The 17,079-nt window shown below is 34.6% G+C and overlaps 1 protein-coding gene across 1 annotated transcript in view; it reads right to left on the reverse strand.

Annotated features, from left to right (window-relative positions):
- Spg7 (SPG7 matrix AAA peptidase subunit, paraplegin) overlaps positions 1-17,079 on the reverse strand; it is a 299,389-nt gene that overhangs the window by 191,814 nt on the left and 90,496 nt on the right. The window contains exons 5-6 of the mRNA XM_090397373.1: positions 5,776-5,939; positions 249-329 (exon numbers count right to left, since the gene is read on the reverse strand). Coding sequence (XP_090253499.1) covers positions 249-329; positions 5,776-5,939 — 245 coding nt within the window. The remainder of the gene's footprint in view (positions 1-248; positions 330-5,775; positions 5,940-17,079) is intronic.

Genomic DNA, 17,079 nt, shown 5'->3' on the forward strand with positions numbered 1-17,079 from the left:
AAGTCAAGCTCTTGTAACAGTTTAAATACTTCTAACTCATCTATCTCTAATCTTTCATCCAGTTCATATCCTGAATTCAGAAGGCTAAATATATGTTAATATATTTAGCTGCTATATATGTTAATTATTAATGTAAAAAAAAAAAATTGTAAAATCAGAAAATTAATTTATATGTTACGTATGTGTATGTTCCTATATTATGACAAAGTATACATGCGGTGTATATTTCTTCAAATGATTATTCATACCTTTCTTCCTTTGATAACTGCATTATCATGCAAATAGATGACAACAAGATCGAGTTCAGGCCTAACAACTACTTCTTCCACCTATAAAGATAAAAAAATTAAGAAAAAAACATGAACAAGATGAATTTTTATCATAAGCATAAGTTTTCTAATAGATTTTCTTAATGTATTTGCTGAATCCACTTGTGATAAATTCTGAAAATATAACACAATTCCAAAATGTGTTAGCATAGGTGATAAGCTTTGAGATGTGATGTGTACGATGTGTATGAGATGTGTTAGAGGTCACATGTGCATGCGTTTGTTTATCAAGAATAACAGTTCAAGCATTCAGATTGAGAAGGTGCTTCAGAATACATAGTGATATCAAACTGTACTATAACACAGCTATGTTAATTAGCAAGAAAGCAGCTTTGGTAGTTATCATGAAAAGATAGTAAACTTTACTGAAAAGCTCTTAAGTGACACCATTTTCTTATTAATGTGTAGTGTAGGTCAACCACTTGTTTTATCAATTAAACTGTACTATGCATCATGTAGACATATAAGAGTTAAACATTCTTTGATTTTTCACTACGCTATTAGCTATTCAAGTAAAATTGTTCCTGGCATTGAAGTACAGACAGTATGATTTTCGATGTTTCTAACTGTGCAATATCAACACGAAGACTATTTCAACAGTCAGTCAAAAGACAAACATAAAACTGTATTTCAGTTTTTCTATAATTATATTTGTTGAAGGAGATATTTTCTGCACAGTATGAAAAACAAGTAATTTGCAGTTTTGTAAAAAACTGAACTATGTTTTATTCTTTTTTATGTCTAGACCAGAATTATGGTTAAATTGTAATTCGATATATGGAAATTTTGCTAATTTTATGAAGCAGTTCTTAATTGTAGTGATGATTAGGAATTAAACATAAATTGGCATATAAACTTATAGACATTCAAGAATTTGATTGTAAAATGCATCTTGAATGTCTATAATAGCTGGCTGAGAAAAAAAAATTTAATGTTCATGAGCAATGCTGGCTAAAACTACATTCTTTGGATGCACAGAACTCAAATTAAAAAATTATGCGTTCAAATCCCATATAGCAGAGATGTTTGTGGATGTCTTTAGGTGGAAGTTAATTTCATATTCAGTATGAGACCACCACTATGCTTACTGAAGGCTTGCAAATGTCTATGTTTGGTTTCAAGACCAGATTTCAGATTATTTAATATTCAGCCACCAATGGTGCCAATGTACAATAGATTTGCAACTTTTTGTGGAGAGGTTGCATAAACAAAAAAAAAAAATGTTAAGAATTTTACAATTACTTGCACTTATTCTCTGCATTCATTTTTTTGAGTAGTTGATGACTAATCAAAAATTGTAGTAGCTATCCATTTATTTCAATAAATTTTATAAGCAGCCCGGACATTCATTCATTCATTCCTGATACAATGCAACAGCAATTTATTATTATTATTATTATTATTAAGAGAGATCTCCAGGGAATCAGGGACTCATCAAGGGAGGCCATACTACCTGCAACAACTGTCATACTTTTTATTGAATTCATTCACACTACTTGCACACACAATGTCCCATGGCAATCCATTCCAATCATGCAACACTCTATGAGAGTAAAATCAAACTCTTACCCTGCCCCCTTCTTGACGGCATTCATTCTCAACTTCAAAGGATGCCCTCTTGTCCTTTCCCCACCCTGCATAAAATCAAAAATGCCATCTACTGAAATCCTGCATAACTCCTTCAGAAGTTTGTAAGTCTCAATGCACTGATAGCATGAAGAAGGTAACACATGTTACAGGCTGTTAAAAAAAAATAATAATAAGTATTAGTAGTATGGAAAGATATTATTGCGTTTTATTTTGTTGCCAATACTGGTTTTTAAATTTGCACTATTCAAATTGACATTTTGTATGTTTGTGTGGCATTTTGTTAGGATTTTATTGTCTCAGTATTGTCAGTACTGTATCCAACTATCGATTGTATACAACATGGCAGCCACCAGTTTAAATGATTCACCCAGTCTCCCCCCCACCATTTAAAGATTTCCGTTATTCATAACATAGTTGATGATTTTGCTGCTTGCTATGCATGTGGTACTTATGAATTCTGTTATTTAAAAATGTGGCAGGTGTGGGATGGGAACGTATGTGTGCATGAAATGTAAGCAGTGGGAGGAGCCTCCAGCTTTAATATTCTCCCCACCCTCCAATGCATTACTGGTATCCACAAACTGAATTTCACCTGTTTCTGAAGCACTATCCCTGCTGCTGCTAAATCCTGAGATCAAAATACTTATGTCTGCCAGCTCCTCCCACAAGTATCTCGATCTCAGGATTTAGCGGCAGCAGGAAAACAGGTGAAATTCAGTTTGTGGATACCAGTAATCTGTTGGAGAGTTGGGAGAATATTAAAGATGTATGCATAGATTTAACCTTGGGCAGTGTAGTAGACAGAGATGGTTTGTCTGATGGCCATGATTGTGTGTGTGAATATAAACTGAAAGCAGGATGTGTGGAGAAAAAGAGAGAGAGAGAGAACTGCTGAGAATGAAGACTGAGTTGAGGAGGGAGAAACAAAGATACCAGGACTATGGAGAGGTTGCCTAGTGCAAGAAGAATGAGAGTAAGAGTAGCAGAATAACATCATGGAGCAAGAGAAAGAAGAAGAGAGAATGAGAGACAGGGAAAGAGTGGAAACTGGAGAAAGTCGAGAGAGTGTAGAAGCAAAGCATCACATATCGAGTGAGAGAGACAGGAAGGTGAGAGAAAATGGGAAAGACAGTGAAAGAGAGGAAATTACAGAAAGTCAAGAAAGTGTGGAAGCATAGAGAGATAGCTGGCGTTTAGGAATAAGCTGGCATTTACCAGATACCTTGTGAATGTAATCTAACATACTTTGGGCAGAGAGGCCATTCTGTGGAAAAAAGAATTAATGAACATCAATATTATATTGAATACATAGTATTGACACTAAACAGTATCCAGTGAGATAAAGCTCATCTTCTCCATAGATGCAAGTTTAAATATGAATGCCTTTTCAAAGAAAGTTGCAAATCCCTTTTACATCAGCCAAATCTTAATCGGAAAGATTGTTTCTCTCTCTCTCTCTCTTGTCTCCCCCAAAAGTTTGGAAGATTCTTATCTTATGTAACCGTCAAAAATAGTTGTTGATAATATTTTTAATAATATTATTTATTAATATTAATTTCTAGCATACGGCTACAGTTTTTAATTGATAAACCACCGACTGCTGTGTGTATGTGCCTTGTATTCCCATTCCTTTGATTTGCTTGTTTCTACACACTGACACTGATGATGTACTGTTATTTTCAGTATGAAATATCTGAACTTTCATTTTTAAAGTTAATTACTGTGGTTATCGTGTAATTTATGGTTTATAGTCATGCCACAGGTATACCTTTAAAGATTGTAACCCATGTCAGTTTCCTGATGGGAACAGAAATGGATCTCTCGAATTGTGCTCGAACAATGTGCTCCAGAACTAACACCTGTCCTACATTGTCTCAACAGTCTATTATACATAGTGCTGGTACTTACCCCCAATGCATGAATGCAATTACATATACATCCTATTTTAAAAAAAGTAAAACAGAAGTCTACCGTCAACATACCAATCAACTGCAATCACCTCTGTTCTCTCCAAAAATAAATTAGAAAGTCATCAATAGAAAACTTCTCCACTACTTAGAGACCCACCAATTAATCAGCAACCACCAGTATGGATTCTGCGATTCAAGATCTACTACTGACCTCGTAGCTTACATCATTCATGACTGGACATGTGCTGTGGAAAGGTTTGGAGAAACTTGCATTGTCACTTCCATTTCCAGAGTTTTCAACTATGTCCAGCAGCAAAGCCTGCTAAAAAAATTGCATTCCTTTTGAATGAATCAATTGAAGAGAGAACCTTTACTCTTGACTCTAAAATCCACAAGCTGAATTTCACCTGTTTCCGAAGCACTATCCCTGCTGCCTCTAAATCCTGAGATCGAAATACTTATGTCTTCCAGCTCCTCCCACAAGTAACTCGATCTCAGGATTTAGCAGCAGCAGGGATAGTGATTTAGAAACAGGTGAAATTCAGTTTGTGGATATTAACAATATGTTGAAGAGTGGGGAGGATATTAAAGATGTATGCATGGATTTAACCTTGGGCAGTGTAGTATATGACATTTTCACTATCTGGAATGGGCACTGAATCAGAGTCTTTTTCCTTTCTAATAAAATTAATAATTTACAGCCTCAAATCATACTTTCTTTAGAGAAACATTCATCAAGAGGAATATCTTTTTTAAACTACACATCAAAAGAAAATCTGATGGATTACATCAGTCTACCATAAACTAACTTTTACGAGTTGCTGTATTCCTATTTCATCTGCAGTCCATTCATCTCAAAAATATGGAAGTACAAAATCCTTGGCACGTAGATCACATAAAGTTTGATATTCCAAAGTATCAAACAGTCCATGTTAAACTGTTATGCTCCAAGAATTACACAGAAAAATACTGATGGTCTCCCTCAATATCCTACAAGGGGTTAAAAAAAAGAAGTAGTCTGGAGAACTCCTATTTCTTATAATAAAGAAATAGGAGTTTCTGAACATACAGCAAAGAATTTGAAGAAATTCAAGCTTTTTAACAAGCCCACCAACCAAATCTATAATCTCTTACCTTCTCCAAATGAAAAACTGTCATCATTACTACTAAGTGGTATTTACCAAGTTCAAAGGTCTCACAACTTATCTCATTTTGGTCAAACAGGAAGATTAGTCAAAAAAACATATTTCAGAACAATAGAACTATATTCAGCTTATCAAACCTCATAAATACGGCGGCTCAAAATGGAACTGACAACACTTGCCAGGATGAAACCAAACTTTTGCATAACTCAACTTATAAATTTGAACATTTATTCAAAGAAAGTGCTGAAGCCTTAATCCATCAACCTAACTTATATAGCAATGACTGCAATCCTGTTTCAAAAGCTTGGAAAATTGTTATCCCTTGAATACATTAAATACTTTTTTAACACACACACACACACCCCAACAGTGTTTTGTCTTAGTCACTACATGATTAAATATTTATGAGAATTTATGTTTTATAATGATTCAAATTTTGTATTCAAATGTCCATTATTGTTAAACAACTCTTGCAAATGAAGTATTACAACATGTAAAACAAACATGATTAATGTGATTAATAAAAAATTTTTATTTTACTATGGTGTATGTTTTATATATAAATAAGCACATGAACAAATTCCTTATTTTCCTCTGATCTGCTGCCCAAGCACATGACATGATGCTTATACGAAAGTTAAGTTACTTGACTGTGACAAGCCACTTAGCCAAACCCACGAAGAGAAAGATAGATTGTCCATGAGCTCAAAATAAAATTAATATGAATAATAAAGAATGTTAATGAAGAAAATATTTAAAGCACTTGCGCTTGGTTTTGTTTAAAGGTAACAAAATTCTTACCTCGCCTTTAGCTAGCATGTGATGAATAAATTCATTCCAGGAAACAAAACGTAGTGTATCTGGCTGATTGCTACTAGGAAATAACAAAGACATTACAGTGATTACAATATAAGCTGTCATCATCCAAACTGCAGCTTTAGCAAGAAGAGACCACTTTGATTCATCTGCAAATAAACAAATATTAGAATAACTTTTTAAACAACTAAAAAAGTACTGGTATTAAAAAAAATTAAAACTATCATCTAAAACAATTTAATTTTTATAATTTTCTATCCTATTGGTATTATTATTATCAGTGCTGTTGTTGTTGAATCTTCAGTGAGTCAAAAGCCTCACTTGGAGATTCAACATGGATAAATGCTGTGGGTTCAGATTTTTTTTTTTTTTTTTTTTTTTGTTAATTAACTGTGCTAGTTTTTTTATGTTTGTATGTGTGAGAGTTATGCTGAAGTTGTGCACTTGGTGTTTGTAGCATGCATTCTTGTTTATTTCAGTTTTGTTACAAAGTCTTTATAATGTAAGGGGCATTAAGTCCTTGGAATAAGCAGATAAGTTATGGATTTTTAAGTCAGATGGAAGGAGAGTGTGTATGTGGAGTTGATGGGCAGTGATGTAGAAGTGACAGAGGGTGAGAGTAGTTAGAATGTAACAAGAATGAGCACTTGTCTGATAGTGAAGATATATAAGGAGAAAGGGCAGTGAGTAGTAAGTAAGTTATGAAAAAGCAAATAAGTGATCTGGTGAAAGAAACAACCAATGATAGCATAAGCAACATGAGTGATATGAGTACAGTGAAAGTTGGGAGAAGCCAATGTGGTATAAATGTGGTGAAGATTAACCAAAGAGCATTAAGACAGCAAGATGCGAAAGACGATGGAATGGTAAATGAATGAAGGCAGAATGGTAAAGAAGCTGGTATGATAAATAAGAACGTGACTGAGAATATTTAAAAAGAACTGGCAAGGCTGAAGAATGAATTGAGGTATGTGCCTAATTAAAGTTATGAAAAAGTGCAGAGTGAGATAGCACATTTAGAGAAATGACTGATAGAAGTGTAGGAAAAAAGGTGACAGTGGCAGATGAGCCAAAAATGAACAACCTGCAATGGAATAGTGGAAAGTAATGAAGTTCTGCATAAGGACTCAAACAGTGGAAGTTGTGAAAATGGAGCAGGTGTCGAAAATATGCCTGAGCATAGTAGCAATAAGAGGAATGACTGAGGCTGTGGAGAAGAGAGGAAGTGCAGAAGAGTTAACTGTGTTAGTGGGAACAAATGATTTGTAAGGAAGTGTAAATGAGGTAGCACAGGATTTGCGAGGGTTGCTAAAGACAGCAGAAGAGTATGAGAAGCAGAACTGTGTGTGTGTGGCCAAAGTATGATAGTAGGGAGCTGAGGAGAAGAGTAATGATTATGCATGATAGCTAGACTGTGCAGGAAGAGTGGACTTGAGTATGTGGATGTATAGGATAAATCTGAAAGTAGGAAAGAGGTATCTGCTCAGATGGTCTCAATTGATTGTAAGTGGCAGTGTGAAACGGGTAGATTACTGATAAGGAGGAGAGTGTGTAGCCAATCAGGGAAATGAAAAACGAATGGTGGGGCTGTAAGCATAAACTACCAGGAACTACTATGGCCTCAATGGGAACAAAAGTCATAGGACTTGAATGTAGTGAGGAAAACCAGAGGGAAGATACTATGCTTATATATATCAATATAAGCATCAAGAATAAGGATGTGGAGTTTGTGCACTTGTTAATCAGTCTGCAAATCATTAGTGTTAGTGAGACATGGTTAACAGAGGAGGATGTACTCACAGGAATATAATATGATGGTTGTAGTATTTTTCAAAAAGACTGTAAAGATAAAAGAGGAAGTGAGGTACTACTAATGATTTCAGAAGAGTTTCGTCTCCTCCACGTGAAACTTGAAGAAAAAAGTAGTGATAATGGCTTCAAGGCTATTTGATATGAGATAAGCACGAATTTTAGATATTTAGTTGGGTGCTGCTACAGGAGCCAGGAAATATAGAGGAAGATGATTCTGAAATGTTTAGACAGATGAGACTAGGGAATGACAGGAGGGAGGGTGATAATAATGAGCAACTTTAATTATGGATACACTGATTGGAAGTATGAAATAATGTATGAACAAGGAAACTGAATTCCTTGAGCTACTTAAAGACATGAGTGTTGGATTTAATAATATCTCATAACAGAACATCTCATTATGGTGACATCATCTGATAACAGAAGATGTCACCATAGTGCCACCTACAGAGAAGAATGGTCATGTAGTTTTGACAAGCAGAGTGCTAGGCAGGTATAAGTTTCACAGAAGAAAAGAGACGTGGAATTACAGAGCAGGAGGGGAGAGAAATCAGCAAAATCAATTACTTAAGGATATGGAAGACTGTATTCTTAAGGTTCAGAAGATAAATAAAGTAGGGATGATATGGGATGAATCATGGAATTATGCAGGAGATTCTGAGATAGGGAATGTCAGGAAGGAGATATCCACATCAACACAAAGAGTATAAGACAAAGGCTAGGAAGGTGACAAGTATAGTGAGAAAGGTGAAATCCACACATGAAAGAAGATTGGCTGAAGTAGTAAAGCAAAACCCTAGAAAATTCTACAGTTATGTTGCTAGTAGAAGAAAGGTTGAATATAGAAGACTGTAGTTGCTGGAGATGGAACAAAGGTCATGTACTGAAAAAGTGGTGGAAATGTTCAATAAGTATTTTATTAGTGCATTTCATATAAGGTGGGATTAGGAGTAGTGTTGAATAACAATAGGAAGGAGGAAAGAAGACTGACCATTCAAGAATGGGAAGTATTTAGAATATTAAGGAACTGTGATGTTAATGAGGCAACAAGATTGGATGGGACATTACTGCGTACATTACAGGAATGTGTGCAAGGGATGACAGTGCACTTGACTTGGTTGTTCAACAAGAGTGTGGGAACAGTCCCAGAAGAGTGGAAAATAGTGCTAATGCATAAAGGAGAATCCAATTCAGGGTATAGAACTACTTTCCATATCTTTCAAGAAAGTATCATGAATTTGGGAGGCTTTAGTCAGTTAATTACATTTTATAAAGAGTAACTAGTGTACTAGACAAAGGAAATTATTATACACTGATTTTATCTGAAGACTTTGTTGAAGCACTTGATAGTGTACTACATGACACACTACTGATGAAATTGAGCAGGATGGCGATGGATAGTCAGTTGGTAGCTTGGTTATAAAGAATATTGACTGATCGAAGATTGCTGCTGTGGGTTGATGAATGGAGATGTCACTTCAAAGTTGCTAAGTATAAAGTTACAGACTTTGGCCAGAGAAGATTGAATAAGGTTTATCATAATGGAGGAACTTTGCTTAAAGAGGTACAGGAGGCAAGGGGTCTGGAAAAATGGGTGGATACAGAACTAAAGTTCAGGGAACACATCACAAAAGTTGTAAGGATAACCCAGAAAATTGATATCATGATGTGAAGAAATTTCACTAGTATAGATAAGGAGAGAATAATTTTACCATATAAGGCACTAATTAGGTCTCATTTGGATTTCTGTGCACAGATCTTGTCACCCAGCTATATCAGCAATAAGGAAATATTAGAGAGAGAGTGCAGAGACAAATAGCTAATGCTATCTTGGGTCTCTGAAATGCTGAGTATGAAGACAGCTGAAGAGAATGTGGTCTATAAAGCTTGGTAGATAGGGTGACTGAGATGTATAAGCTGGTGACAGAAGTCTATCAGATAGATACAAGGGAATTATTGCATAAGATAATTGGTGATACAAGAACAAGATGTCATTCCTAAAACTATCTATCACTGTATCAATCCCATTACTCTTTTAGCAAGCAAGATGTCTTTAACATATCCATCCTTTTGCTCCTATTTAGACAACTTTGTAGCCACAGTCCCTTAACTGATCTCAATATTCCATAATCCTGACACCTTTAGTTATCCACCTCTAATTTTTGTGTTTTTCCCAAAACCAGCAACCAAATCTGCACATGATAAATCTATATATTATATGTGCACTTGGATAAAAGGCCTATTTCTACATATCAATACATTTCACAATATTTCAGAAATCTTCTGATATCATAATCAGCACTACTACATCTGTAATACATCACCCTAAACTCCAACTCCAATTATCAACAATCCGATTCCTTGTTTCCTTCATTTCTGTGGTGCACTCTAATATAATATATAGCCTTCAATCTCGCAAATACAAATTGCAAAACTTCCCAAGACTGAACTCAGTCCACAACACCAGCCGATTCAATCTCTCTAAAAAATTCTCTATCAGTCATTCCTTATCATTCTTTTCAACTTTGCACCTTGGCAAACAAATGTGTATCAATTTTTATGGCAAACCATTAGCCATCTTCATTCTCCTCAATTATTTTCTTCTATATGCTACTTGGCTAGCTTGGGTGGCTAAGTGTATAGTGTGCTAGTTCTCGACCAACAGGCTGTGGGTTCAAATCCCACAATGGGCACAGATGTTTGCTAATTCTGTTTGGAAAAGGTCGTCTTTTTCCACAGAGTCTTCACCCCCATAAAACCATATGAGGTATGCACAGTATCCAATAAAAAATGTCAAAATATGAGATTAAAAAAAATTACTCTTCGATCACTGATAGGGCAGCCACCCTATTATTCTTGGCATTAGCTCATTGTCCATCCTTATTCATTCCAGTTTGTACAATTATCAAAGGCAAAATCAAATTATTAGATGCCAAGCAGACAAAAGGAAATCACAAAAAATATTTTCGTTATTTATTATTGGCAAGTAGGAGGAAGAATGACTATGGAAGGATAATTTTAATGAGTGCAGATGGTTAGAGAGGTAACAGAGGAAGACAAAATTTTTGAGCTACTGAGTGATCATTTTGCAAGAGTATATATATCATCCAAGTGTAGATATTGTTACAACAATGGTGACAGAGACTGATGTAAAACAGAAGCTGAAAATTTTGAGGTACTTAAGATATTGCAAAATCTAAATGAAAATACAGCTGTGGGATTGAATGGGATAGTGGCTCATGTTTTAAGAGAATGTGCAGGGTTACTGGTAACTTACTTTGACTAGGCTGTTTAAGTCTTAGCTCTGGCAAGGAGGACAAAATAATTCCTTTGCATAAAGGAATATCTAAGTCGTTGTTGTTGTCGTTGTCTGAACAATACAGGTATAGGCTTTTTTTCTTTTTTTTTTTAATGCCCTGTTCCCGCTCTGAAGATGAGGTTGATCTTTCCATCTTAATCTTGGACATCCATGGTCTCTTCTTCCTGTAGGTTTACATCCTAGTGCTAATTTAGGTATCCTATTATTCTTTATTCTTTCTATATGTTTAGCCAATTTTACTGGTATTATTTTATTTCTTCTATGATGTTTTTTGTATCTAATCATTCTCTTATTGCTGTGTTTTTCTTTTTATCTAATCTAATGAGTCCCAGGAGAGGTCTTAGATACTTTATCTGTGCTGCTTCCAATCTTTGTCTGTTTCTTTGTTTTATAATCCAGGTTTCACTTCCAAATTTGAGAGATGGTTTACAGGTCATATTATGTAATCTTAATCGAGTTTCTTTAATCATTTGTTTTCCAAAATTTCTTTTAATTATGCCATTTATTCTACTGTAAATTTGTAGTCCGACTTCCAATTGTGAATTAGTATTGTATTGGAAGATTATATTTTCTAATTATTTGAATTCTGTAACTTGTTCTATTATTTTATTATTAAGCATAATTTTGACTTTTTGAATGGCGTTTCCATTCATTGCCATAGCTTTTGTTTTGGTTTCAGAGATTTTCATTTTAAATCTTTTTGCTATTTTATTTAGATAGATAGTTGTAATTTGGAGTATCTTCTGAATTTGAAATTAGTACTTGATCATTTGCATAAAGTATTGTATTTAACTGTATTTTATTTATCAGTTTAATTCCATCTTTGACAATTATTTTCCATTCTTTTAGGATTCTGCTCATATAAATGTTGAATAGAATCAGGGATAAGCCACAGCCTTATCTTACTCCTTTATTTATAATTATAGGTTCTGATAATGTTCCATTTGCAAATTTGATGCAAATTTTTGTTTCTCTATGTAGAAGTTTTATTGCTTTAATTAATTGAAGAGGTATTTTATTGTCTTGTAATATTTTCCAGAGTAGATTTCTGTTCAAGTTATCATATGCTTTTTTTGTAGTCAATAAATAGAAGGAAAGTAGGCAGGTTAAATTCTTTTATATTTTCTGTGATCTGTTGCATTATGAAAGAGGTATATATGCATCCTCTACCTCTTCTAAAACCACACTGTTCTTCTTCTAATATTCTGTGTATTTAATTAATCTGTTCTTTAAGATATTTGCATATAATTTAGATGCTGTTATTAAAAGAGTAAGCCCCTTGGGACCTTTTTTTTTGTGAATATTTATTACTACGCTAGTTTCCCATTCTTTTGGGATCTTTTGATATTTCCAGATATTATTGAAGAGTTTAAGTACGCTTTCTTTTAAGCTACCCAATTCTCTTTGGAAATTAAATTATTTCTTAATTGGTCATTTTCTGTTGTTTGTAATTGTCTGAACATTTTAAAACCTGTTCTTTGTGGTCCAATGATATCATGTTCTAATGATTTAACATATTTACTCCAATCTTCTCTACCTATACTTCTGGAAAGCTTTCTGATTTAGATTGTAGTTTCTTATATTATATATAGTCAGCAGTGTTTTTGCTCTGCAGCTGGATTTTAAAAGCCTGTTTTTTCCTTTTGATTAATTCCTTTAAGTCATCATTCCAAGTTCTGAGCCATTTTTCGTTTTTCTATGATTTGTATCCTAAACTTTCTTCTGTGGCTTTTAGTATGGTTTCCTTTATATTCTTCCAGTCAGTAACAATATTATTTGTGGTTGGTTTTATTTTATCTCTTATTCTGCTTTCATATACATTTCTAACATCCTCCTGTTCTAGGAGGTGAATTTTAAACTGTTTATTAGATGTTGGTTCTTTATCTTTTTTTCTTTTGAAGTATGTGGTTCTCTTTATGAATTCAAATCTGCTTTCAATTAACATGTGATCACTACCAATTTCATTTCCTCTAAAAAACCTCGTATCTTTGATATTATTATTTAGTTTGTTGTTATTAATAATAATATAATCTATTACTGATTTGGTTCCCCTTGCTTCCCTTTCTTGTAGCAAGGCTTATACGTTGGTCATACATAACTGGTAATTAATTTAAGGAATTTAAAATGCATAAAACGGATATTAATTAAAGGAAACTTTAATGAATACCTTCAATATTTCGGCAACGTCACATTGCCATCTTCAGGAACATACAAATATGGTATGTGCACACAGGCACTAACAAAAGCAAATGAGGAAGAAGGCAAGAAACTAATATTGTTCCTCAAGTCCTAATGGTGTCCCCTAGTGGGGCTAATTGGGTTGTCTTGGTCGTTGGGCTGAAGTTCTCATGATGTAAGTCTCTCAAATTTGGGGTAGTCTCATGCACCCAAATTTGTTGAGGTTTGGAACGTTTTTTTAGAGCTACTGATGATTCCATGAATAATCTTTCATACTTGAACTTGCTGTAGTGTATTATTTTAGTTATCCTCCAACAAATTCTATGGTGGGTATCTATGGCATGGTCTGCAAGCTCAGAGTGGCTGTACTGGTGAAACTGGATGTGTTCTGAAATCGATATTCGCTGTCCTGCCTGTTTGGCCAAAGTAGGACAATTTACAGCTGCAAGGGACCTGGTATACACCAGGTAGGTCTACGGGAAGTGAAGATCTTTGATAGAGCAGATAAGAGATGCCAACTTTTTATATGGTTTATAACAAGAAGTTAGGTCATGTTTTTTGAGGATATTGGTTATTTTCTCCAGATGTAGGGGATGGTGGTAGATTTAGTGTAATCTTTATTGTGAAGGGGGGGGAGGATTACTGGTTTTAGTATTTTTTTGGGGTTGTAGCCATTGGCTAAGAAAATGTTAAGGATGTGGTTTAGTTCAGTGGTTAGGGCCTCGTCATCTGAGCAGATTAATTTTGCCCTGTAATATAGTATTTTAATAATCCCATTTTGTTGTGGGGGTGGGGGTGGGGGTTTGCTGGTGAATGTAGCTGCCTGTATGGGTGGGTTTTCTATAAACAGAGAAAACCAAAGATCCATCATGCTGGCGAGTGATTAGAGTGTTTAGGAAGGGGATGGTGTTGTTTTCCTCTTTTTCCAAGGTGAACAGGGCCCTGGGGCTGTTGGTTGTTTAAGTGTGTTGTTAGGAAGGAGTGGAGTGTATCTGAGTCATGTGGCCAAATAACAGACTTTAGAAACAATATTAGTTTCTGGCCTTCTTCCTCATTTGCTTTTGTTAGTGCCTGTGTGCACATACCATATTTGTATGTTCCTGAAGATGGCAACATGACGTTGTCAAAATATTGAAGGTATTCGTTAAAGTTTCCTTTAATTAATATCCGTTTTATGCATTGTAAATTCCTTAAGTTAATTACCAGTCTTGCTTTCCATGTGTACTTATGTATATTTTTATGCCTGAAGAAAATATTGCTGATTTTTAGACTGTTAAATATGCAGAAGTCACGTAATAAAATTCCATCTACTGGTGCATAAATTCCAAAAATATTGAATGTTTCATTTATAACACAGTCCAACACAATTTTTGCTGACTTTTACATGAGACTTGTTTTTTACTAATTTGGGTGTGCTGATTTCAAATATCAAACCCATTTTTCTCTATCACGTCAGGTTTTTCCTCTAATGCATTTTCTTTTTGCTAATTTGTAAGTTTTTGATAGTTTTAAGGAGGCAGTACTATTTAGAGGATCAAAAAGATCGATTTTTTAATATTATTTTCTGAAAGTATGTACTTTTAAAAATCTATTCCTAACTTTTTATCAAGAAATTCAAAAAATTCCTGAAGATATAGCCTATTATTCAAAGCGGTGCGCAGATCAGAATCGGAGTGCTCACCGCTCTCGCTTGTTAGTAAACGAATAAATGCGTAAGAACCTGCAACGGCACATACTGGTGCTTTGAATGCGAGAGAGGCTGATAATTAGATACATAACTACTTAACAATATCCATTAAAAATTACAAGAATATTTATAAAAAAATAACAATTTTACTTACACACGAGTTTCAGGGAATAAATTTTTGTTTGTAGCAATTTCTGCTGTGTGTTCTGTTTTGGCAATCCCTTTGAATACTCCAACAGTAGTCGGCCATCATGTGAGAATCCCTTCTTCCTTGGTACCGATCTTCCATAGTTTTTAAGTCTTGATATCTTTCGCCTTGTTCACTTACAGCACCTAAATTCTCGGGAAATCTATCAAGATGACTGTATAGGAAATGAAGCTTTATGCTCATGTTGCAACCTAGGCGCTGGAAATTTTCAAGCATTGTTTCCACTAGATCTTTGTAATTGCACACTTTTTTGTTTCCAAGAAAATTATTCGCAACCATCGTAAATGAAGTCCAGGCCAGGCCTCTTTCTCAATTTCGTTCATAGAATTGATGAAATTTGGGTCTCTCATTAAAGTTCTAATTTGCAGTCCATCAAATACACCGGCTTTAATTTTTTCATAACTAAGTCATGGAAATTTTTCACATATGTATTGGAAACAGTCACCTTGTAAATCTAAAGCTTTAACATACTGCTTCATAAGACCTAGTTTGATGTGTAGAGGTGGAAAAATGATTTTTTCTCTGTTGATTAATAACATTCTGTTTTCCAACATTTAAGAATATTCTAAGAGGCCAATGTTTCTGACTCCAGTGTTGGTTTCTAGCTCGACTATCCGAGAAGCATAGAAAACACTGAAACTTTGCATATCCTCTTTGAAAGCCTAGTAAAAAGTTCACCATTTTAAGATCTACACAAATGATCCAGTTATGGTCTGTATATTTTAATAACTTCAGAACCTTTTTAATGTCCTCATATGTTTCCTTTAAGTGGACTGAATAGCCAATAGGAATTGAGCCATATACATTCCCATTGTGTAGTAAGACACACTTGAAAGTTCTGCTTGAACTGTCGATAAATAAACGCCATTCATTTGGATGATACTGTACAACACTCATTTCAGTTAGTAAACCTGACACGTTGTTACAGTAAACAAACCCATGCTCGTGTTTAAAATATTGTACAAGATTACTTTCCCTGCTACGATAAAAAGTTATCTTCGTATCTTGCTCCAGTAAGTTTTTTTCATTTAATCTTGAAGCTAACAATTCCGATGATTCCTTTGATAGCCCCAAATCTCTTACTAAGTCATTCAATTCTGCTTGAGTAAAACGTTGCGGTCCAGAACTCAGAAATTAAATTTTCATTGTCTAAATCAACATCCGGATCTTGCTCCTCAAGAACATCTGGCATATCCTGATCATGCTCATTCTCAAGTAAAGGAAGTCCTTTATAAATTGGCATGGTTATTTCACTGGAATGAACAACTGGCCGAATTGCTGAGTCGAGATTTGGATACACAATTTTTTTCTTATTCTTCTATTATAACCAGAAGTCTGAACTAAACAAAAATAGAAATCATCTACGTGATTTTTCGGTTCACACCAAATCATTGGAATGCCAAAAGCTAATTTTTGGTGTTTTCCCTTGCTCCACTGTCGTAAATTTTCTACACGACTTACACACTTTATTTGGAGCCCATGAATTGTCCTGATCTGCAAGTTTACGTCAAGGTATGCAAAGTACACTTTCTTAACGAAATCAGTGATATTTGTCCTTTGACTGGGAACAGTAAAGCTGCCACAAATGTAGCAGAAAGAATCTACACTATTGACATATTTTCGAGTAGTAGACATGATGTATTTTCTTCACTGCCGATTAACATGCAATTAACAAGACAAAAAAAACCAGAGACTTTATTGAAACATTATAAGTGCTCATCATACTTTCACGATCGATTAACGATTGACTGAATTCGATCGTTCTTTGTCCGCTATGACGCATATAGCATTCATTTGTTTTAGGCAGTTGTCATCGCCTACTTTTCATCACCTAAATGTATTAGGTCGGTTATCGGCCTCTCTCGCATTCAAAGCGCCAGTACGTGCCATTGCAGGTTCTTACGCATTTATTCGTTTACTAACAAGCGAGAGTGGTGAGCGCTCCAATTCTGATCTGTGCACCGCTTTGAATAATAGGCTATATCTTTGGGAATTTTTTGAATTTCTTGATAAAAGGAACAGATTTTTAAAAGTACATACTTTCAGAAAATAATATTAAAAAATCGATTTTTTTTGATCCTCTAA

Source organism: Typopeltis vanoorti, chromosome 9, assembly GCF_054136105.1.
Source record: "Typopeltis vanoorti isolate ZY-2024b chromosome 9, IOZ_Tvanoo_1.0, whole genome shotgun sequence".
Classification (NCBI taxonomy): Eukaryota; Metazoa; Arthropoda; class Arachnida; order Uropygi; family Thelyphonidae; genus Typopeltis; species Typopeltis vanoorti.